The 25,284-nt window shown below is 37.2% G+C and overlaps 1 protein-coding gene across 1 annotated transcript in view; it reads left to right on the top strand.

Moving 5' to 3' along the window:
- Positions 1 to 10,987: 10,987 nt before the first annotated feature.
- Positions 10,988 to 25,284, top strand: part of DNAH14 (dynein axonemal heavy chain 14) — a gene marked incomplete at both ends in the record, with an annotated part of 201,873 nt that continues 187,576 nt past the window's right edge. The window contains 6 exons of the mRNA XM_081312799.1: positions 10,988 to 10,996; positions 11,372 to 11,536; positions 13,144 to 13,256; positions 17,432 to 17,494; positions 20,871 to 21,009; positions 22,797 to 22,928. Coding sequence (XP_081168925.1) covers positions 10,988 to 10,996; positions 11,372 to 11,536; positions 13,144 to 13,256; positions 17,432 to 17,494; positions 20,871 to 21,009; positions 22,797 to 22,928 — 621 coding nt within the window. The remainder of the gene's footprint in view (positions 10,997 to 11,371; positions 11,537 to 13,143; positions 13,257 to 17,431; positions 17,495 to 20,870; positions 21,010 to 22,796; positions 22,929 to 25,284) is intronic.

The raw sequence follows: 25,284 nt of genomic DNA, 5'->3' as shown, positions 1-25,284 counted from the left end.
AATCTGCCTATAATTTGCAATTTGAGTTTCATATCTGTTGATCTTCTTGACTGACATTTGCTGCTTTATTATTTCCAGTGCTTCCTCGATCTTCCTTGTTTCTAGGTGATATTCTTTGGTCTCTTTGTTCTTCAGCTTCTTTCTTTTTATTTGTTCTAGGTTGCTTGCATCTGATCTCAGCTTGCCAATCTTATTTTCCAACTTGATCTTCCATTTTCATGATGCATTGTTTGGCGCTTATATTTGATATTACAGTATTTACATCATTTAATGCTTGTGATAGCTGTTTCTTTGGAACAAGCTTCAAAGCAATCAATTTTATTCTACTGTTTTGTGCTATTCTAGATGCTCAGTTATTCTTTGTTTCAACTATTTTACTTCTTTAGTTATAGGAATTTGTTCTTTTTGAGGCAGAGTAGAGGGTGCCTGGTTTCAGAATGAAAACAAATCTATATCTATGCTTCCTCTACTGCCAAGTCTCCCAGCTTTGCCTCTGCAGTCTGAGTTATTTCTAGCAATTGATTTCTTTGCCCTGAGTAGATCTTTGCAATTCTTCTAGGTGTGCTTCTGTGAATACTTTATTTCATATTGTAAATTGATATTGATCTAGCCTCTTTTCTGTTATTTCTGATTCTGGATGTTGTTCTTTACAGAACTGATACATTAATTTCAAATATTCTCTTGTTGGACTTGATCTGTAATAATAGATCATTATTTCTTTGTTTTGCAATTTCTGTATAAAGGTAAAGGTTCCCCCACACATACATGCTAGTCGTTTCCGACTCTAGGGGCCGGTGCTCCTCTCCGTTTCAAAGCCAAAGAGCCAGCGCTTGTCCGAGGACGTCTCCGTGGTCATGTGGCCGGCATGACTAGACGCCAAAGACGCACGGAACACTGTTACCTTCCCACCATAGTGGTCCCTATTTTTCTACTTGCATTTTTACGTGCTTTCGAACTGCTAGGTTGGCAGAAGCTGGGACGAGTAACAGGCGCTCACTCTGTTACACGGCACTTGGGATTCGACCCGCCAAACTGCTGACCATCTCATCGACAAGCTCAGCGTCCTAACCCACTGAGCCACCGTGTCCCTAATTTCTGTATATTTACAGGTAATCACCTTTTCTTCCAGTAGTTCTGCAACTGCTGGTTGCTCAGCTACAGTCCTGAGTCTTATAGCTCATTTTTCACCAAATGTCCAGGAACTTCAACAGCTAGCATAATTCTTGTTGACCCAGTTGATGACTGAGCCATTATAGGTTTTTGTAAATTATGTCTCACCATATTTTTATGGAGAGATGCTCTTCATCTGGCTCCTCTCGTGAGAAATTTCCAGTATGGTTAAACGTTTTTATAGCTCTCATCTTCCTCAGAGCACACAAGCACCACAACCACATAAAAGTAGTGCCTCATTGGGGGCTTATTATTATTTTATCCCACCTTTTTTGTACACTTCATTTCAAGGTGGCAAATATACCTAATATTCCTGCATCCTATTTTCCCCAGAACAACTATGTGGGTGGGTTAGGCTGAGAAAGAGTAATTGTCTTAAAGTCACTCAAATGGTTTTCATGCCTAAGGGAGGCCTAGAACTCAGTCTCCTGACCTCTGGGCCAGCACCTTAACTACTACATCAAACTTCATATAGGTACACTTAGAATTATAAGATATTTTTAAAAAATGCATAAAATTGCAATAATAAAATAGCAATCACCTAATGCTTGGTCAACTGATCATCCAGCTCATTATATATGCTTTCAAACTTGTGTTGCACTCCTTTGCAAAGATTTCTAAAAGCTCAATCTTTGTTTCTTTCCTTAATGACCTAAATATTTCACGATGAGTGAGATATGACTGGTTGACATTCTCATTATCTGCTGGGAATCTTCAGTGTGCACTCTCAGCCTGCTTATATTGGGCAGGCTTATTCCATCTAATTTCAAAAGTTAACAAGGGCCCAAGCCATAAGGTTCTTCTATGCTAGGAATGTCTACAACTGGTAAATCAACTGCCCAAAGGATCAGAATATATGCTGCTTATCAAGAGCTGGGAGTCCAGGAAGGATCCCAAATTGTGCATAAGCTCCTTTAGATGGAATGGTATCTTATTCAGAACTAAATATTGAATTATCTTGATACTAGAAGGTTCCTGAATAAATTGGATTTTTTCTTGTTAGTATTCATTCCAAGTATGTTTCATCCTTTCAAATTCTCACAGCCTCCAGCTACTTGATTAAGATCTTCACCCCATCTCCAGAATAGCATAGGATGGAAATATTTTCCTTATCCATAGCTGAAGAATGGATTACTTCAAAATTCTTAATAATTTGACTATGATGAAATTCACACTTATATACACTTTGATATTTAAACATATATCTGAAGATCAAAAGTCACTATATTACCTTCCTATATTGATATAAACTAATGGTTACTTTCAGATTTTATGCTAAGTTATATGATACAACTGAGCTCAACAAAATTCATGCAGTCTCTTTCACCTTTCTCCTCTTTATTATCAGAGCTAGAAATACTTGTTTCTCCTTTTAGCTATCTGGTTTCTATGTTTTCCAAATAAAGAAAAGAGATTAATATGTATTACAGTTTGTTTTAAAGAATGATATTAGAAATTATGTGTTCAGTTTTGTTTTGAGGGAGGAAGCATTTGTGTTGTACAATACAGTAACTTATAATATCATTAATTATAAGTTGTTGAAATTAATTAGTATTCATGAAATTTAAGTATAACTTTGGGGAGTTACGTTAGGTCATGCTTATAGTATATGCTGATTTTTATGTTCTGTTCTAGGTCCCGTTAATGATGATGCCGTCTTGCATATTTTGAGACTCAGAGATAAACTTAGCTGGCAGACATTATTACCACCTTGTGAATTTGTTAAATCGAAAGATGTGACTAAATTTCGGAAGATCCCATTACTGGTATTTTCCTTTATAGTTCAAGTCAATTTATTCAATTTGTTTAAGATTCAGTCTCTTATTTGTATAGTGTGTATATTTGTGTAATTTGATTATACATTTCCATCTATTATAAAATTCTGTATTGTGATAATGCCATAGAGTTTCCCCCTCCCTCAAATTTTCTGGCTGTAGATTTGAATTGTTATGTTACAATAATAATAATAATGTTGGAAGGGACCTTGGAGTTACGTTATAAGATATAAGACATAAGATATGAGATATGCCAGCAGTCCATCTATGAGATAACTAAAAGCCAAACTTTTTCATCAGTATCATTTCTGGAACTAACTCCACTTATGTGGATCAACTCCCTAAGGAATAGAAAATACAGGTATTTACTTTCAATAAGTACAGAAAGTACAGACACATGAAATGTGAGAAACGTAATTAAGGAGTTAATAATATAATTTTCAAAACATAACAATTCCAGTAATAGTGAACCTGTCTGCTAATATATGTGGTGACAATAATATTACTAAGGGCAACTACAGATGTATCACCATAGTCTTTAAAATTCTAGGAAGAAACCTCAAAAATATAGGGACTCAACTATTCTTTCAGACTGTGGAAAAAATGAAAACAGAAAACTACAAATAAAAATTAGTTTCAGAAATGATACTGATGAAAAAGATTGGCTTTTAGTTATCTCATTGATAGACTGCTGGCATAAGATGGGTTACATCTCACAAGAGCTGATAAAATTACATTTGGCAAAAGCCTTATAAACTTCAATTCTGTGGATGTTGGTATGAAAATCCCAATGTAGCAACTTCAAAGAATTCTGCATCATAAAAGGAAGGGAAGTGAAGTGTTGTTTTAAGGAGGCTATTATGCAACTATGTAAACCAAAAAGAATATTTGTTTATAGATTGTTATCTGTAGATGTGGGATGTGAAGAAGATGAGCTTGAACAGGAAGGCAAATCTATGTGACTTATCTACTCACACATTCAACCAACATGTAATTAAACTTTGGAATTCACTACCATGCTATGTATGCTGGTTCACAAAAAGGTTGAGCCAACTCATGGAAGTAATGGGGTTCAATAACAATTAGCCTTGGTGACAGTATAACTGCCTCTGAAGACCATATGTTGGAAGACTAGTGGAGATTTGTATTGCCCTCACCGTACCTGTGTTTAACTGAGTTTTAAAACCTTGGCTCTAAAAAGATCTATTTCTGTATTTGGAATATCCATTTTGATTCCAGAATATTCCATGATGAAATATTTTGCAGTACCTTACAGGACAGCTTGCAGAGTTTCCATATATGACCATTAATAATAGGGAAACATTTGGATATATTGAACTGCAAATTTGGATATATTAATCTGTAAATTCAGGATATTAGTTTGGCAGCATGAGCCTCATATATGGAATTAATAGCGTCTCATTGAACTGTCAAAGAATGTGACAGGAAAATTCTGACTAAAGATTCTCCTCCTGGCATCCAATAGTGAGTAACAACCAGTAGCTTTGAAACTTAATGGAAAGGAAAATGTGAGATCTATTCCAGAAAAAGGAAGGAGGGAACAAGCAAGGTACTTGCTCTGCCCAAGAATTCTGCAGTTAACACATGTGATCTTGGCTTGAGAGAAAGTTACAGTCATAAATAACCACACCAATGTGGTAAAATTGACAATTACTATGTGAATGAAGCAATTAATAATTAGCAAATACCCCACAGAGTTTGTCAATTCACTAGAAATCAGTATTAACTCCATGTTAAATCTTAAAAGAATAGCAATTATATTTGTATAAGAAACAATGGATATTAATAATTAAAACAGCACTGCAAATATTATACATGAAAAAATTGGATATGGTTTAAGTTACTTGCAAGATAAGCAATTACTTCCAGAAAAAGTACTTCTGGCACTTACAGAAAAATTTCTTTCAAAATACAAATTCAACCATTTTGTATAAAGCTTGAATTTACAGTGCAAATCAGAATCAAGGACAAATAACAATGTATTATAGTATATCTGCAAGAACCTAATTATATAATTATCAATAATATGTATTTCCAGAATTGTATTATTTGAAAACTTACTAAAAATTCATTCAAGGAATTTGTATTTTGTATGTAGCTTTTAAAAAGTGTGACATAGGCAAATTAAGACCAAGGTGGGAAAAATATACAAAGAGATGTCTTGAGAAATCTTTTATTGGTTTTCCTGTCCCTGACTACTTATTCTCACTTACTCTTGGTCAAAAATACTTACATTCATTGTTTCAAACCCTACATTTATCATGCTGCCCATGGGTGCTGTGTTCTGGTTTTTCCCCCCTGATATCAATTATCAGATAATTCCTCTTCAAAATAATGAGAAAGGGGCTTAGGAAGTATCACTGGCTATATCTAATCTGAGAATAACAAACCTTGAGCAGAGCAGTATCAGTTCATTCCAACCCTCTGGAATGAATTGCCTCCGGAGCTGCAGACGGCCCCTGACCTTCGGTCCTTCCGCCGTGACGTGAAGACCTGGTTGTTCCAACAAGCGGGCCTGGACTGATTACATTTTTTAATTAGGCTTTTTGCTGGGTTAAATTGTCTCGTAATTTTGCATTTATTGTTTAATTCTTTTTTAAATTTTTTACTCTATGTTTTTTTTTAATTTTTATTGTTGTGAGCCGCCCTGAGTCCTCAGGGAGAAGGGTGGCATATAAATTTAATCAAATCAAATCAAATCAAATTCTCCTTTTATCAACATTAAGCAAGTATAGTTCTTAATACTTTCAATATATACAAAGTTGAATATAAATATTTTTCTTGTGTTTGTGCAAATAACAGTAACATCAGCATATAACATCTTTTCTGATAAAAGTCATCTTATTAAGTCATATGTCCTGTTTTCAAATTCTTATTTAAGCTTAGTTTCCCCCTCTATATTCAAACCATCCTTATCAGTCATAGTTTTCTCAATGTTAATTGCCTTTAAATATCCAAACTTTCCATTCACATACACCATCCCAATATTTTTATATTTCATATATTATAAAGAATACTATACTACTTTTATATCTTATCCCTCTTACTGTAGGGACCTTTATATCCATGATTTATCTATTATTTTAAGTGTTTAATCATATAGTACTCCATATGATAGGTCGAGTTAAATCTCTTGAATCTAATTCTAGCCTTCTTCTTTTTCGAAATAGTTTTCCAAATCAGTGTATTCAGCTTACAAGGGGATTCTTCCTGTATTTTTGTGAATGCTGTTGGGAATAGAAAAGACAAGTTAGGTAGAATGTACTTTTTTTGTCTCCCAAATTCTAATAATTCTCCTGGCTGCTCTATAACCCACTTTGTTAAATCTTCTTTCCTATTCAAGTTTATTTTGAACTTTTGAAAAATAAGATATCTTTCCCATTTCCATTGTTGTAGGAAGATCTTTCAAGTTTTCTTTTGTTTGTATTGGACTGTGGTTCTTTTTATTTGTAGCTTCCATCTTTGGGTCCCTATCCTCTAGTTTGTATTCTATTATCTGGTTTGTTTGTTCATTCTTTGTTGTTGTTTTCTGAGAATTTTTAAATTGGAGGTTTAAGTTAAAGATGTGTTCATTTATGTTGTCAAAGTTGTTTTTAATCTCATCATGATTTGAATCCATTGTCATTTTAATCTGTCGTAGCATTGCATACATTTCCTCCTGGAAAATATTTGCCTTGTCTTAAAGTATTGTTCCTGCAGATCTTTGATGTTCCAGGCTAGGGCCTTCAGTAGGAGATATTAGGTGTGGTTTCCTGCCACTTTTTGAAAAGTATGTAACATCCATTTTGTGTCCCCCCTCCAGATAGTCTTTCACTGGTACCATAGTCTCTGTAATTAGCCTTGTCAGACCAGCCAATCTTAAGGTTCAAACAACCAAATTGTTATGGTTCCGATTAATGAGACAGTTCAAACAACATTCAGGCATTGTTTTTCTAAAAGTCTATAATAATGAGAATGAAACATCGGCACTCATGGATGGATGTCAGAATCTGAAATCTCGTCCCCTAAGAATATCGTATCATGCACAATTCCCTCCCTTAATTACACATCATAAATCACATTATCCAATTAGTTTAACATATGAAGTTTCATTTCCCTTCTGTAAAGCGCTATTTCTTATCTTATCAAAACATCCGGTTGACATTCCCCCCCCTTCAGTGATTCAAAGCAAAGCAGTTTAAAGCAAAAGACTGCCTCTTATATTGTCAGAGCAAAAACATCCAATGTTTGCAGCATTGACACAAATCTTGTATAGTTCTTATCTTTATATATGGTTTTTATAGTCCAATGCATTTCCAATTATCAAAGCACCATTAAAAGCAGTATTTTATAATAGTTCTTCTGTTCGAGGGTCTTACAATTATCAGCCAGTCAGATTTAGAGTCCAGAATGTTTAACCACCTAGAGGCTTTCCAATAATTTCCCCCCCTAGAAGATTAGCCAAAAGTCCAGATTTTTCTTTCTCTGCAAAAAATTCTTGAGATTAGAAATCACAGATCAGTAAATGTTTATAAACCTAGAAGGTCAGCAGTTTTTTTAAAACAAATATTCTCATTCTGTAGTAGGTAGCCCAGTGTATTTTCTTTCCTTTGTTCCCAGCTGTTCTCTATTTGGAGAAGCCACTGAGGTTCAAAGGAATAGTTGTTCTTTATTTCTGGGCATCTTGCCAATTTCTGTGTCTATGCAACTGTTGCTCTATGCTTTTCTCCTGTCATGTTAGAGGGCTTCCCCTGAATCAAAGGAATTGACTGTCATTGTTCTGTGATCCACGGGGCCCCCCTCCTTTTTCGTCGCCTCTCTGGGGTGACTTAGACCCATTTAGGGTCCGCTGGCAGGGCGAAACCAGCCATGGGATGCAGAGCTCCACAATGCATCGGCTGTTTGCTACAGTGCAAAACTGGAAGTCAGATTATAGATATTTTTAATGTGTATATAATTGCTGAAAAAATTGTCATGTCACATTCCTTGGTTACCTGAATTCTGGAATTTTAGTCTGCTCCATGCTATGTTTTTGAAGATTTATTTATTCTTTCTAATTTGTCATGATATTGGAATTATTTATTCTTTACCTCTAGCCTTGATTTGATGGAGCCCTCTAGATTTTATGAAGTCTGGCATTGATCAGAGACTGCTGTGAATCTTTCTTTTCTCCAAATATGCAGTTTGACTTAAACAGGACCAAGTGGCATATCTAGTACTAATAGTCTATTCCAATTGATGAGGTTTATTGACATAACCATTATAAAACATAAAGTATTCAAATAATTTATGTCTGAAATAGTAAAAAAACACAGTGTGTTCTAATACTATTAGTTGAGGAAATAGCAATCAGATTCTGAGGTGAAAATAAAATAGAATAAAAATAAAATATATGTTAAATTAAACTCCAAATAGATGTAAGCAGTATGAATCTGAAATACTGTAGTAAAGCGACTATCTAGGTTGGACCTATTAGATTCAAATTCTCTGGCTTCAGGCTATATGAGGATTGTTAGAGATGTTTAAATTTAGCAAATTGAGTTGTCTAAAATGGAGGTAAGAGGAAGAAAAAGATATCAGAAGGGACTTTTGGGAAAAGAGGAGGCCTTTGGAGAATCTGAAGTTTTGCTGTATTTTGACCTAAAAGAAACATAATCAAAATAAATTATGTTCTTTACAAAACAAATGGGTAGGGAATAAGAGACATAGTGAAAATAGCCAGAGGTTTTGGAGCAAATTATCTAACAAATGTTTGAGGATTTTCTGAAATAGTTGTGATATGATTTTGTGTCTGTTCATTTTTTTCTAGAAGACATAAATAAAAAATATAAGAGAAAGGCAGTAATGGAAATCATCGTCACAATCATCCACGGCTCTGAGTCTCACCTTTACTTTATCAAGGAAGGGCTACATTCCTTGGTTTGGTTTCACTTTAATAGTAAAAGAGCAAAAGAGAAATGCTGTCTCTCAGACAAATCTTAGGAAGATCATTAGACCTGAAATCCTTGTCTGTCTATTAGAGCATCTAGCTCTTCACTGCAGAGAAACCTTACTGGGTCATTCTATACCACAAAAAGAATGTATTAGCATGCAGCTTCTAGATTATTTCCCACTCCTTACTGATAGATGACTGAGCTTAGAATTTTAAGCATGTCTTGTATTGCAGTTCTGGGTATTTGAAGGTCTCTGCGTTCCAGATTTTCATTACTTGCTTCTTGTATGAAATGTGCTAGTTTGGCTATTCAAGTGGAAGACAGTTGAATAGGTACCACTTTTGGCTTAGTAGGAAAAATAGGGATTCCTCCCTGAGTCCATAATACCTGTTCTTTTGGTGACTATTGTTCCCTTGGTAATAACAGTTCTGTATTTTCTCTAGACCAGAGTCTTAGCTCTCTTTTTTTCAAAGATATAATACAAAAATGTAAGAAATATCGTGATTAATCTTACATTTTCTAGGTTGGTTGTTAGCACGATGTTAGTCCAAACGCAGAGATCCAAGCAAAGACAGTTACAGTTCTGTTCTCCCACACATGGAATACAATAGCTGAATTACACTTGAGTGGGTTAATTAAATAAATATTAAAGAATACTGCTCAAGAAGGAATGAGAGGGAGAAGTGGGAGAAAGCAAAAGAAAAATTATTAGCTGGAATGTAAATGGTCCTTCATGATTAAATTATTAACAGTGGGTACTGAATTTATTAATGCTCAATTAACACTCATAAGCAATAGATAATTAGTTATCAATTGACCAGATTACCTGAAACCTTCCCTCAGGAAATGCCAACAGTTACTCATGTAGTTTTATTGTTTAAGATTTTAACCATCAACTGCACAAGAAATTTAGCTTTTTCTTTAATTACTGAATTTGATTTTGCTGAAAGAGCCAATGTATGAAAATACTTCATGATTCCTGTGATTTTGTCAATATCTAATTGATTGCAGAATCCTTATAAAGATGGCAATTATTTTTAAACCCATCTCAAAATGTTGGTTAAGATCTCTGCTTAAATTGAATAAAGAAGTTCTTTACAAAATGGTTTCAAATGTTTTATGCGTTATGGAGAAGAAATAGAACGCTGATGGACATTTTATGTTATTATATTTATTATATTTTTATTATTTTAATATGAGCCAGCAGTGTGCTGCAGCTGCCCAAAAAGCCAACACAATTTCTAGATTGCTTTAACAGAGGGATAGAATGAAGATTATGTTAATAGGACTTTATAATGCCTTGGTAAGACCACACTTGGAATACTGCATCCAGTTTTGGTCACCATGATGTAAAAGAGATGTTGAGGCTCTAGAAAGAGCGCAGAGAAGTGCAACAAATATGATTAAGGGACTGGAGACTAAAACATATAAAGAATGGTTGTTGGAATTGGGTATGTCTAGTTTAATGAAAAGAAGGACTAGGGGTGACATGATAGCAATCTTCCAATATGTCAGGGGTTGCCACAAAGAAGAGGGCATTTACGTATTCTTCAAAGCCACCTGAAGGCAGGACAAGAAGCAATGGATGGAAATTAATCAAGGAGAAAAGCAACCAGAACTAAGGAGAAATTTCCTGACAGTTAGAAAATTAATCAGTGGAACAACTTGCCTCCAGAAGTTATGAATGTTCCAATACTGGAAGTTTTTAAGAAGAGATTGGACAACCATTTGTCTGAAATGGTACAGGGTTTCCTGTCTGAGCATTGGGTTGGACTAGAACAGAGGTCCCCAACCTTTTGGGCACCAGGGACCAGTTCCATGGAGAGAGGTTTTTCTGCAGACTAGAGAGTGTGTGGTTTTGTGTGCTGCCTGCATCTTGCTTTGCTTGTTTTTGTGGCCCATTTGCTGGCATGCTGCAGCCCGGTACTGGTCCACAGACCAGGGGTTGGGGACCCCTGGACTATAAGACCTCCAAGGCCCCTTCCAGCTCTTTTATTCTATTATACTGATAGCTGAATAAGAAGATATGTTTGAAAACACTTTCTAAAATTATTGATAGAGAAGCTTCCACAATGTTGTTCATTCCTATTTCTTAAATAAGAGTTAGGTATGCTAACAGTAATTTATGGTTTCCTTGATTTTTTATTCATTTTGTTATCATTATATATAATCATAATTGTAACAGGCCACTTTCAGGTAGTTGAATAGTACCATTACACACTGCTATCATCTTTTTGCAAAGCAAAACACTTCTAATTTCACTTCATGATTTCTAGTTTCTGATCATTCTAAATGCCCTTCTCTGAATCTGTTCCAATTTTTCTGAATGATACCTTTAAAATATGAAAATACATTCTATTTTACATCAATTCAACTTAAATAAGTACCTCAACTATGTCCTATATAATTTAACAAAATGAATTATGATGCCCAAGTATTAACAATTTTAATTTTTATAAATAATTCACTTTACCACTTGATTACTGTTTTCAGGATGATGCATTAACGAAAGATGATGGAGAATACATATACTGTCTTATAAGAAGTAGGGATGACCCCAAAGCAGCCTATAATCCATATGATCTTCAAGTAGTCTCTGCAAATATGGCTAGACCAAGTAAAGAGTATTGGACTATTAGTGCCTCATATGTATCCAAGGTAACAAATCGCTTCTTACAGTCCAGAAATAGCAAACTACTGTTCCCTGATTATTTCTTATTTCTAATTTTTTACTATACTTCTGCAGAAACATAAAGTCCTTGTGCAGTAGTTGCACGCCTTAGAATTCAATTGAATTGAGGCATAAAATAATAAAATAAAACTTTCTCTGCATTTTCCTGAGGAAAGATATAAGAACAAATTATAAATAAGCAGATGAAAAATATTAATTCTTACTTGTACTTCTTAGATGTTTTTTTCAGACTGACAGCTTGTGCTAGAACAGAATGGTAAACACTGTCACACCAGTTCTTACCTTATTGTGCTTCTGAACTGTAGATCAAACAATGAAAAACTCTAATGTAAACTAAAAGAAAAGAAGAAGTGCTCATTTTACTTCCCCCTCTCAACAAGTCCTCAGGGAAAGGGCGGTATATAAATGCAATAAAATAAAAAAAATAAAATAAGAACAAGGAAGAGTGGATAAAATTTGCTTTTATTCATTATTTTTCCCTTTGGGATATAGTGTCTATTTGAGCCACTGTAATTTTTTTCTTCAGAAAAGTTTTTTCCAATAAAATGCCAAGTGACTCCACCCTCCAGCTGTCTTGTAGAGACAAGGATGGCTGGTCCCCATCATACTGGGTATACTTAACTGTATTTTTTAATACAAATATTGATAAAAATAAAAAGATTTGAATTTGTAAAAGTATGGGTGGATTTGCAGGCAACAAAGATGGTTTGTGCACAGTAGTCTTTTTTGGTCCTTAAAAAGACAACCACAAGGAATGATACCTGCATCACTATTTCTTTTGTAATTCACCAGCACCCTCTAAAGGTAAAAATATAGAAACATTACAGTGCAGTGGAACAGACCAGATTTGACAGTTGCAGTTTCCTGTCACTGCTGCCTATTTATCTTTCAGGAGTAGGTAATATCTGAGGGATTAGTGATCATTAACAATATTTATCTTCTGAAACTAGAGGACTATAAGAGAAGTGGTGTTGTTGAATTATTTATGTTGTTTCTTGCATGGAGTAGGGGGGTAATAATGAGAACGGGAGCAGTAGGCAGTAGTAGGCTTCTTGTAGCCAAACAATCACTTTACAAAATTCAAAAATAATTGTTGTTTTTTGGTGCTGGATTTGGTAGCATAATTTCGAAGTGGTGTGGTGGTGGTCTGCTTTTTGGGTGGGAATTTAAGAATGGGAATTGAAGTGGTTTGAATTAGAGCTTTCAGAGCTTGCAGCTTCCATCCCCACCCTTAATTCTGAAAAGTAAAAAAAAAGTACCACGGAAAATAAGCCATTTTCCTACCAAACTTTGGTATAAATTTGAGCTGCTAAAATGCAGATGGAGCTGTATGTAGTCTGTGGGCCACATATTACTCACCCTTGCTTTATACAAATATTGTGGTTTTCTTTGGCAGGATTGTTGAGGGAATTGCTATAAATCTGAACAATCAGATTTTATTTATTGATGGGATTTATATCCCGCCCTATCTCCCGAAGGACTTTATTTGACATTAAAAAATTATGACAGTGGAATGTAAATTCATAAATACTGAAATATAGTTAAATATCCTAGCTTTTGTCTCATTTTCCAGTTCACCTCAGTGTGTGGAAAACAAGAAATGGAAATAACTCCAGTAATGGAATGGTTATATGAAAGACAACTTTATAATGTGTTACATAACATGGATTTATATTTTAATTTCAGGTAAGAGATATTTATGGAAAAAAAGATATGTGTGCAATTATTTACTCAAGTGTAGTACGATATTTTGGATGTTATGATTAGCTATATGTGACAAAACAGTTCAGTGTGGAAACTGTAGCATTTTTCAGCTATAGAGATTTTCTATAGAAGTTCATTTCCCCATATTCATTCATCTATAACTCCCTTTGTTATGCAACAAAAGATGATTACCAACTCAAAGCCTTTCTTTTTTGCACTCTTCTCTATGTCAGAAGTGTTCAGAAAAAAACGTTATAGTGTTGATAAATAAATCACATGACAGAAGATTTGTAGTCAACTGTATTCAGGCAATTCATTATGGAGGGAAGTTTTTTCAAAAAACAAAAATCACAGTGCACATTTATAGCACTTTTTATATCAGTATTTGAGAAAGGACAACATTGTCTTTAATATGCACAAATAGCAATATGGATAGATCCTCCCTGGGCCATTTCTTCTTGCACCTTAATATAAAGCTAGCTTCATACTGTACTGAGCATCTTCATTTCAAAGGCCTGCTATGAAAGCACATACAGTAAGTTTTAAGACTACACCAGATGTTATGTCATAGAATCAGAGAAGGAATCTTTGAAAACTCAGTCCAACCCCCTCCCCAAGGAGGAGACAGGACAGGTGATTGTCCTATATTTTCTTGAAAACCTCCAGTGACAGAGCACTCATAACCAGAAACACTCATAACCAAGCTGTCCCATTGGTTAATTGCTCTCATTGTCAGAAAAATCCTCCTTAGTTCCAACTTGGATCTTTCTTTAACAAGTTTCCATCCATTGCTTCTTGTCCTATCCTCAGATGCTTCAGAGACTAAGTCGACCCTCTCTTCTCTGTGATAGCTCTTCAAGTACTGGAAACCAGCTATGTCACCCTAATCCTTCTGTTCATTGGACTAAATATGTCTAGTTCCCTTAACTTTTCCTTATATGATTTAACCTCCAGACACCTTATCATCGTTGTTGCCCTTCTCTGTACTCTTTCTAAGGCCTCAGCATTTTTTATATCATGGCAACAAGAATTTGAAACAGTATTCCAAATAGGGCCTCACTAGTGCAGTACAGAGTGGTACTATCATTTCTCGTGATCTTGATGCTATGCCTCTGTTGATGTAGCCCAGGACTGGGCTTTTTTGGCAGTTGCATTATACTGCTGGTTCATACTTAAATAATGAGTAACACCAAGCTCCCTGCTGCAGTTACTACTGTTGACCCAGGTACCATTTATTCTATATCTGTGCGTTTGGTTTTTCCTGCCTACAGTAAGTGCAGGACCTTGCTTTTCTTACCACTGAATTGCATCTTGTTGGCTTGGGCCCAAGGCTCATGTCTGTCAAGATCCTTCTGAATCATGAATTTATCTTCCAAGGTGTTGACAATTCCTACCAAATTTGATGAATTACCTTTCTCTTCCTTCATCTAAATTATTTATGAAAATGTTGAAGAGCACTAGCCCATGACAGAACCTTGAGGTACCCCACTGCATGCTTCCCTTCTTCTAGATATAGTTTCATCAACAACTAAATACTGAGTGCAGTTGGCCAGCCAACTGTGAATGCAACTGGTGTTGGTATAGTCTATCCCACATTGTTCTATCTTACCAAGAGGTAGGCTGTAGAAGAAGGAGTATACTTTGTCAAATGCCTTATTGAAGTCCAAATAAACTACATCCATAGCATTTCTGTCATCCACTAATTTAGTCACTTTATCAAAGAAGGCAATAAGATTTGTCTGGCATGATTTCTTTTTTAACAAACAAATGCTGGCTTCTAGTGATTGCTTTTTTTATTTCTAGATGCTTACAAATGTATGTTTGATTCTCTTTTTAAGGGTTTTCCCAAAGTATTGATATCAACCTGATTTGTTTATAGTTTCCTGGATCCACATTTTTCTCCTTTGAAGAGTATAATCACATCATCTCTTTTCCACCACTCTGGCAGTTCCCCCATGCTCCAGAAGCTAGGAAAGGTTTTGTTCAATGGTTCCGAGATCACATCTGCCAGCTTTTTCAGTATGTGGGATATAAACCAACTGCTCCTTGTGAATAGGTGTTTTTAACCAATTTCTTACATATTTTGATCTGTGTATCTGTTTGATCTCCCAGTATGTTGCTTTTGATGGGTTGAGCTTTGTTGTTGTTATTATTATTATTATTATTGGCATTTGTTGCAAGTCTTAGTCTTAGCCTTTCTCACTCCATCCCTGCAGATTCATGTTATGTGCTGGTATTCTATTTTAATTAAATGTCCCTATTTTCTTTTTTTTTTACACTTGTCCTTGTCCCTCAGCTTGTCAAAGAGCTATTTGTGCAACCATGCTGGTCTCCTTTATTTTTATTTTTCTGTGGTATTGTTTAGTTTGGGACTTTAATATTTTGTTTTTGTCTGGACATAGAATAGTTACATTTAATTCTCCATGGGAACAATATTCCCATGCCCCATGTCCTACTCCCACCCCCACAAAAATAGGCTGTGCAAAGCTAGGTGCCTCTCTTAGCCAAAGATGATTGGTGTGGCAATGGGAGTATTGATGTTAGATTGCACACATTGTTTGATTAGGATTCTTCCATTTTGGACCAAGTAGCTTTTAGTTATCATCATTTCATGTCCCATACAGTCTATGGCAGAGGTCCCCAACCTTTTGGGCACCACGGACTGGTTGCATGGAGAGAGGTTTTTCCATGGACCAGAGGGGGCGTGGTTTTGTGTGCTGCCTGTATCCCGCAGATGGGGCTTTGCTTGTTTGTGCAGCTCGGTTGCTGGTGTGCTGCGGCCTGGTACTGGTCCACAGACCGGGGTTGGAGACCCCTGGTCTATGGGGCAATGAAATAATGACTTATATGTACAGGTAGTCCTTGAGTTATGAGTGTAATTGAGTCTGCCCATTCCACTAGTAACTCGAAAACCCGTAGAGTAAATCTCGTACCTCAAACAAGATTACTCCATTGCTCGTTAAAACGTACATGGCTCGTTAAGCGAACATGAGTTATCTCAGGGTGGGGAAGGCCATGGAGGGCCTAGTGATGGAACAGGTCCCCAAGGCCTCCCCGACCCACTAAGATACCACATGCTTCCCCCTCCCTTCCTGCCACGCCGAACTCACCTGGAAAAGATACATCTTCTCTGCTATGGTTCCTGCTGCTGCCTGGATTTGAGGCTGGGTGATGCTTCTACGTGCCTCCCTGTGGCCTGATAGGGTGTGGAAAATGCCTCTGGAGTCCAGATCGGGCCTTGGGGCGCAGAAGCATTCTCTGGCCTCAGATCTGGGTGGCAGTGGCCTGGAAAATGCCTCTAGAGCCTGGATCCAGCCTCTGGAGGCATGTGGAAGTGTCCCCTAGTTTCAGTTCCATTTTCTGTTACAGAGATCAGAGGCCTAAAGTACCATGAGATCACAAGAGATCAATGGTGTGAGATCTTGCGTGATCTTGCGCTACTTTAGGTTTCCATTCTTTGTGAATGCATCAAAGGCCTGGAGCAGCCAAGAAAGTGATCTTAGTAAGGTGAGTCTTGATGGCCTGGTGCCTAGGGGTGGGGGTAGGTAGGTAGGGAATAACCAGGGTGAATGTTGCAGAGTCACTGCAGTTGCTTGTAAAGGCAAACAACTGCCATGCTGAGGCAATATTCGTAACTTCGGGACTTGCTCATAAGCACTAGGGGGCTCTCATCATGTAACTTTGACAAGCCTTAAGTGAACACTCGTAACTCGGAGATTACCTGTAATCCTTAACTTAAGTCCAGTTGTTTTACAACCATTTACATTTATGATGGCCTTAGAACAGGTGCTTTACAATCTGTAAAGTACTTCTAGCCATTGTAAATGGTCATGCCATTCCCCCACCCCAACTGGGTCACTTGATCTTATTTTGGGTGTTTGGCAAATTTTGCAGTTGTCAAATGCCCTGCAATCATGTGATTAACATTTGCCATTTTCTCTGCTGATTTCTTCAGAAAGTCAGTGGGGATGCCATCAGAGAAAGTTGCCATAATCTGTTAAAATAATTATTACATTTTAGTCATATGAAATTATGTTAAATATTTAATATTTGTGGGTAATAGTTATACAAAATAAATTACATATCTCTGGCTCAGTAATCCTTGATTATAAAATCAGTTCTGTTTCTTTCTCAGAAGATTTTTCTTTTCTTTTCAGAAAAAAGAAATATTTTATCCTCTGGAAAAATAATGTTAAGTATTCAAAAATAAAGAAAAACCAGTAAGTATTTAAAGTGAGCGAGTTGATTACCCTTTTTTCAGGTGGGAGGCATGTTTTTAAAAGTAACAAATGTAAAACACCAGCCTGAACAGGAAAAATCAAATGTATAACTACCATATTTGAGGATTTGTCCCTTGATAATAGGGCATGTGTTAAGGATCTAAGAAAGCATGGTCCTATTGATTAGGGATTGTCATCTGGTAAAATCACAAAACAGGGCATTCTTCTTTTTTTTATCCCATTTATATCCCGCCCTTCTCCGACAACTCAGGGCGGCTTACAATCTAAGAAGCACAAATCAATGTGCTTAGCAATAGCCTTCATTCTATGTATATGCCTGCTTATTAGGGCTTTCGCCCCCTCCCCCCCAAGCAGCATTTTTACAAAGTCAGCTTATTGCCCCCAACAATCTGGGTCCTCATTTTACCTACCTCGGAAGGATGGAAGGCTGAGTCAACCTTGAGCCTGGTGGGATGCAAACCTGCACTAATTGCAGGCAGCTGGTGTTACTTAAGGAGGCATTAGCCCACTGCTCCACCAAGGCTCTTGGTAGTGACTCCTTCTTTATGGAACATTTCCCCCTGAGGTACAATTGATCCCCACCTTATTGCTTTTCTGAAAGACCATAAAAACATGGTTTTTGTCAGTGGGCCTGGGGACCCACTGGAGCTGGTAGCTGTAGCTGGTCAAGTGGCTGAATAGATTGTGTTGTTGCTACCATGGGAGTTGAGCTGCTGTATGAGAGATAGTAGCTCCATTGTACCCTGTTTAGACTACATTGGTATACCATGGTCAGCTCTGGGTTGTACACTTTAAATGTGGAGAATGTAGAACAATTTCAGAGAAAATCTATAAGCACGATAAGAGATTTGGAACCTAAGTCCTATGAGGAACATATGACGTTGTTGAGAATGTTTAGTATACAAAAGAAAAGGTAAAGGATAGCAATCAACACTTGTTTAAAGGCTGTCATAAAAAGAGATTGGACCTGTTTAACTCTTGGAACTATGAGCAGAATAAGAACCAATGGTATTTCCTGATAGAAACTCTTAAACAGTAAAACATTCTGCACTGGAGAAATGGATGGCCCTATTAGGGAGACCTGCACATTATATAAAACCTTTCTAACTCATCCATTTTGTGATTCAATTATTTTAGTGGGGTTTCACTGAATGTTGGAAAACATTTAAAATAATTTCTTAGTTTTGTGTAAGATGTTCACTCTTCCTATCTTTCAGGAAAGGCAGGGAGCACAAGACCACCAATAATTCTATTTTATTTCTCCTCTTTTATTCTGGAGAGCAAATGATGAATTTATTTCTTTCAAAACTTTATTACATTTCAAAGAAATATATAAAATATAAAAAGTAGAGGAAAAGGGGGAAAATATAGAGAAAAGTGACTTTTGACTTTATTTTATACAGATAAAACCTAAAAATCAATAACCCTTTGAATTAGAATAAACCATTACAAACAGTATAACCCAAGATTAAAATTTCATTTCTTTCAATTTCAAGCAAAAAATACAAGAATTGTTTCCAAGTAAAAGCAAAGCTAGATAAAATCTTTCCCTAATCAGAATTGTCAATTTCATCATCTCTGCTAACTCCATTAATTTCACCATCCATTCTTCCATTGAAGGTATATGTGAGTCCTTCCATCTCTGTGCATAGAGAAGCCTTGCAGATACCGTATTTTTCCGTGTATAAGACTTTATTTTTTCCTGCAAACACCCTGTTCAAAAACCAGGTGCGTCTTATACAAGTGAAGCGTCTTATACATGAAAAAATAATGGTAACCTCCACAGCCCAGGGCTTGCCTGTGTGGGTTCTTTACATGCCCCTGCCATGACGCCTGGTTCAGGTGTCAAGCCCCTCTGGACTTGCCACTAACGGGTGGGGGGAGGGGGCAAGATCGTCTGCTGGCCAAACCTTTGGATTTGCCAGCTCAGCTGTTCAGTGTGGAGAAATGGCGGGGAGTTTAAAACCTGCCTTCAATTCTCTTGCCTTACTGTCATGCCAGTGCTCATGCCGGTTTGTTTACCAGGGTCGGAAGGCTGCTGCTGTGAACTAACTATGCATGCTCATCGTGCTGGATGCTGGTTAGGTGGGTGGGGGGTGGGGCCGGCCGGGAGGCATCTATTTAGAGTGCTGGGAGGAGGTTTATTTATTTATTTATTTAATGGGACTTATATGCCGCCCTATCACCTGAAGGACTCAGGGCGGCTAACAACAATAAAATACAAATAAAATACAAATATTAAGAAGAAATTAAACTATACCTAGCCCAACTAAAACCAATAAAATGTTAAAACCATGTTAAAACCCCTTATCATCAGTCCAGGTCGGCCTGTTGGAAAAGAAGTGTCTTAAGGTCACGACGGAAGGACCGGAGGTCAGGGGCCATCCGGAGCTCCAAGGGGAGCCGATTCCACAGGGCAGGTGCCCCCACAGAGAAGGCCCTCCCCCTGGGGGTCGCCAGCCGACATTGTCTGGCCGACGGCACCCTGAGGAGGCCCTCTCTGTGTGAGCGCACAGGGCAATGGGAAGTCGTTCCTGCAGGTATCCCGGGCCTAAGCCACTGACTTTGTTTGCTATAAGCTTGGAACTTGCATGCCAGAGTGTCTTATACAAGGGTGCATGTTATAGACGGAAAAATACGGTAATTGTAACATATAAGAAAAACCTCTGGTTTCAATTGTACATTCAGTTTAAGAATTGTCTGAGTAAAAAAAAATACTTATCTGATTGCAAAAAGTCTTAGTTTTCTTACATGGCAACCAGAAGCGATAAAAAGTGCCTTCAGATTGTTTACATTTCTAACGTTTATTTGACAAACTCTTATACAAACTTTCTGACACTTTATATGGTGTTAAATGCCAATGATACATCATCTCTCTATTTCAAGTTATTATTCAGTATAAATTTCAGTCCTTTACTCCACATATTCTCCCATTGATCAAGCATTATGTTGCAGCCAAAGTTTCTTGCCAATTTGATCATACAATCTTTAACATTGCATCCTCCATATTCATTTTCAACAATAATTTATGCATCTTAGCAATCATATCTTCATTATTAGTACTTAAATCCAACTTAAAACCAGTTTTCTCATTGGTAACAACAAAATCCTCCTTATCCAGTTTAAATCTTTGTTAACTGACCATAGGTAAAAGACTGAGAAATATGGCCTTCCCTTTCCAATTCTCCTCTGGTTTTAGTTTAGGTTCTCCTAAATCCATATATGTCAACCAGGTTTATGAGATAATGACTTTCAAGGTGAATTGCTGAATTCCAAGGCATATGTCTACTTATATTTATTATTATAAACTGAAAACTTGTAGTAATTTAAAATATTGTTATTATTTTGTTTGCAGAATGATATTGTATAAGCAACTATTTTTTGCTGATGAGATATTGCAAAGTTGCTTACTTTATCTCCAAACCTTGTGTGTCGATGTGAGTAATCCAGAGAAGCCCAGATCATCTGAAAAAACAACTATAAATTTCATAAAGGTAAGAGTAAATATTTTAAGTGTGTAAAAACATAATAGAAATAAGAGCCAGTTTTCTATAGTGGTTAAGACATCAGGCTAGAAACTGGGAAACTGAGTTCTATACAGTATTGTGCCCCTGTTAGGCACAAAAGCCAGCTGGTCACTCTCTCTCAGCCCTAGGAAGGAGCCAATGGCAAGCCAAAATCTTGCCAAAAAAGTTTCAGAAGTCAACATTGATTTGAAGGCACAAATAATTTATTTATTTTATTTATTTTATTTTATTTGATTTGTATACCGCCCTTCTCCCTAAGGACTCAGGGCGGTGAACAGGGACATAAATACCAAAATACCCAAAATAAAGAAATTAAAAACAAATTAAACCCTAGTGCCCAAATGCAGAAAATAAATTACATTAAAACAATAATTAAAACAAAACCCATCAGACCAGGCCGGCTAGTTCAAACAAATAGGTTTTTAGGTCGCGTCGGAAGGAGCGAAGGTCGGGAGCCATCCGGAGCTCAACCGGTAAACGGTTCCACAAGTCAGGCGCACCCACAGAGAACGCCCTCCCCCTGGGGGTCACTAGACGGCATTCTCCGAACGGCGGCACCGTTCTTGATTACAACCATTCATTTAGTGACCGTTTGAAGTTACAATGGCACTGAAAAACGTTCTCACACTTATGACTGTCACAGCATCCCCAGGGTCACAAGTTCAAAATGTGGGCATTTGGCAAACAGCATATATTTACAATAGATGCAACATCCTGGGTCATGTAATTACTATTTGTGACCTTCCCAGCTGGTTTCTAACAAATGAAGTCAATGGGGGAAGCCAGATTTTCTTAACAATATGATTCACTTATTAGCTGCAGTTATTTGCTTAACAACTGTGGCAAAAAAAGTTGTAAAACTGGGCATGACTCACTTAACAACTATCTTGCTTGGCATGAGAAATTCTAGTCCCAGTTGTAACTTGAGGATTACTTGAATAGAAAAAATGTATTAAAAGTTCAAAGAAAAATATAACTTGAATGTATTAATGCACTATTCTTTTTTTGTTCTATTTCTAACCACCAACATTATTGTGAACTGTTAGTGTGAGAAGACAGATTTTGTTCCGTTCAGTTATCACCTAATATTTTAGTTTGATTGAAGTTAATGCTTTAATACTGTATAATTACATACAAGTTTATAGCTTGTATGAGAAACTGAAAAAATGTTAAAAGGAAAAAAAAGTCATGTTTCTATGTTTTTACCCCATGGTTATGTTCTACTATGGAAATATTCACAATGGCATTCTTGCTAAATTCCTTATTAGGAAATGACATATACTCAATCAACTATTATCTTTATATTAAAATTAATAGTAGTTTGAAAGTGCAACAAGCCATTCAACCTCCCCTTCCCCTCTCTCTGAACATTCATATACACACATCTGGAGGCACCAAAATTTATATTAATGAGTTCTGCTTCTGAGGTGTCACCAAGTGATTCAGTCTAATGCTAAATAACTTCATTCAGATGGACAACATTTCGAGCTGGGGATTTAGAGCCACATTTTTCTTCTAATTGCTCCCTGATTTTAAAAATTTTGTATCTCATGTTTTGACTGCCCATTAATGCAGGTTAGGAAAATCATTTAGGAACTATTTCAACTGTGATAGTTAATAAGTATATTTGGGTATGTGTGTACCATTCACTGTGCTAACATTTATTCTTCTTCAGATGAATGAGAAGAATACATAAGAATTTGCATCCATTTCAGGGAAATTGTAATTATTTATATGTTTTCTTTTGTTCTTAGATAAATATATCCTATACATACACATTAGATAAATTTTGCGAGGAACAATATCAACAGAGTCAACATGCTTTATCTCAACTCCAAGCTTTTAAAGATAATGTAATCAAAGTAATTCAGACTTGCTTTTTAAAGGTAATTAATGAATTATATATATATTAATGAAATATATATATATATATATATATTTGTTTTCTGAGGTTTTCGCGGGTGCCTGTATGTGGATCCTTGGTTTTTCGGGTTTTTCCCCGCGTAGAACTAGAGGTGTAGGCGCAACGTTTCGACGGAATCCCATCCGTCATCATCAGGCTTTAGCTTCCTTCTTCTGGGAGAAGCATGTGGCTGTTTGTTCCTCTTTTTTTAAACTGCCAGAATATATATATTCCTTGTTAAGATTAAAAATGTGAATCCCAGGCATGTTAAAATTAACAAACTAAACGAATACTGGGATGGAATGAAACGCTGGGGTGGGGAGATCGCGTTTATACTCATGGAGCGCGTCACCGATCTGTTTGTTGAGGTCGGCCGTATTTCTTTGAGTTGTGCATCCGTTTTTGGGGGATGTACTTGTCTCTAGGTATCTGTTGTCAAAAGTGAATTGCTGATAGTTTTATGTGTTGTAGCCATAGCTCTAGTCATTGCCCGTGTTCTCATACCAGAGGTCCTAAATGGCAATTGCCTCAGTCCCTGTTAGATTAAAGACGTGGTTATGTGTAGCCATGTGTGCCCACACCTGTGAATGTTGTTCTTGTCTTCTAATAGCGAGCTTGTGTTCATGCACCCTAGTCCTCAGCTTCTTGCTTGCCATATTAGCGAAGCTACAGAAAAGACCAAGCAACTCAGGACTGAGGTCCTGCATCACAAAATGCAGCACCTGCATGCAATAAGCAGCCCTGGTTCTAACAATGGTTTGGTACACAATTTATCATCTAAGACGATTTCTTACAAACAACTCGAATTGTTGCAACGTGATGCAGGTTACAACCTAATGGATGTGCGCACTGTGGACTTTGTGGCAGCCTTTGAATCAGCTATCCAACAAGTGAATATTAATGAAGAGACCAGGGGCTCTATCAGGCACCGCCTCACAAGCCTTCTTATGACTCATAGACGCTGCCAAACATTATCAGTTACTGAAAAAGAAGTCCTAAAGCAATTACAGGATGACACATCCATCATCATCCTCCCAGCTGACAAAGGCAGAGCAACGGTCATAATGGACCGACCTGATGATATCCACAAAGCCCTCACACTGCTCAATGACACCAGCGCCTACCGGACTGTCAAAAAACACCCTATGACAACCCCCAGGAACCAAATTTCCAAGGTACTGGATAGATTAAAACGGCAAGGGAAAATAGGGGAGGAGGCTTTAAGAACTATGCGCCCCAAAGACGCACCTACTGCCAGATTTTATGGACTCCCCAAGACCCATAAGGAAGGAGCTCCCCTAAGACCCATTGTGTCATTTAGGGGAACTCCAACCTTGGGGCTGGCCAAATGGCTATATGGCAGGTTAAGATATCTAGTAATGAACAATGATACCACTGTGAATTCCTCTAGTGAATTTTTAGAGAAAATTAGATCTGTCAGCATAGAGGTGGGGGAGATCATGATTTCCTATGATGTCACCTCCCTATTTACCTCAATTCCACAAGACCTAGCACTTGCTGTAATTGGGGACCGCTTGCAACAGCAGGGAGTGGGGAAGCATCAAGATTCACTTAGCAACGAAGATTGGCTTCAGCTTACGTCCCTATGCCTGAAAACGTTTTTTACATTTCAAGGCACCATTTATGAACAGGTGAAGGTTACCTCTATGGGGTCCCCCATCTCTGGTGTCATTGCAGAGGCAGTCCTGCAACAGTTAGAGACCCGGGTGATGTCTACGTATCGCCCCAAATTTTGGGTGAGGTATGTGGATGACACCTTTGTGATCGTCAAAAAGCAGGACAAGGACAGGCTGATGAGGAAGCTCAATTCCATCTATCCTGATATCCGCTTCACTGCAGAAGAAGAAACCAAAGGGGATTTGGCCTTTTTAGATGTGTTGGTTAGATGTCAACCTGATGGCTCGTTAAACACATCAGTCTAGCGTAAATCCACCCATACGGACAGGATACTTCATTATGAAAGTAATCACCCCACAACCCATAAGGCCAGCTGTATTAGGACCCTCTTTAGATGTATAGACACGCATTGCAACACAAATAAGGCAAAAAGGGAAGAAAGACGCTGCCTTTATCGTGTCTGCAGAAACAGCGGGTACCCATCTAACTTCATTAGACAACACAGGCCAGGTGAACCTACCCACCATCAATGTGAAAACACCTTAACATCACGGATAACACTGCCTTATATCGACGGTGTATCCAAGGCCACAGCCCGCATACTAGCCCCTCAGAAGGTCGGTGTTGCCCACAGACCTGATTGGACTTTAGGAGCTTGTGTCATGCACCCTAAAGATCCACTCCCCAATGAAGAAAAATCC

Source organism: Vipera berus, assembly GCF_964194415.1.
Source record: "Vipera berus genome assembly, chromosome: 1".
Lineage (NCBI taxonomy): Eukaryota > Metazoa > Chordata > Lepidosauria > Squamata > Viperidae > Vipera > Vipera berus.
Note: the sequence above shows the minus strand (reverse complement) of the source record. Positions and strands in the feature narration are given on the sequence as shown.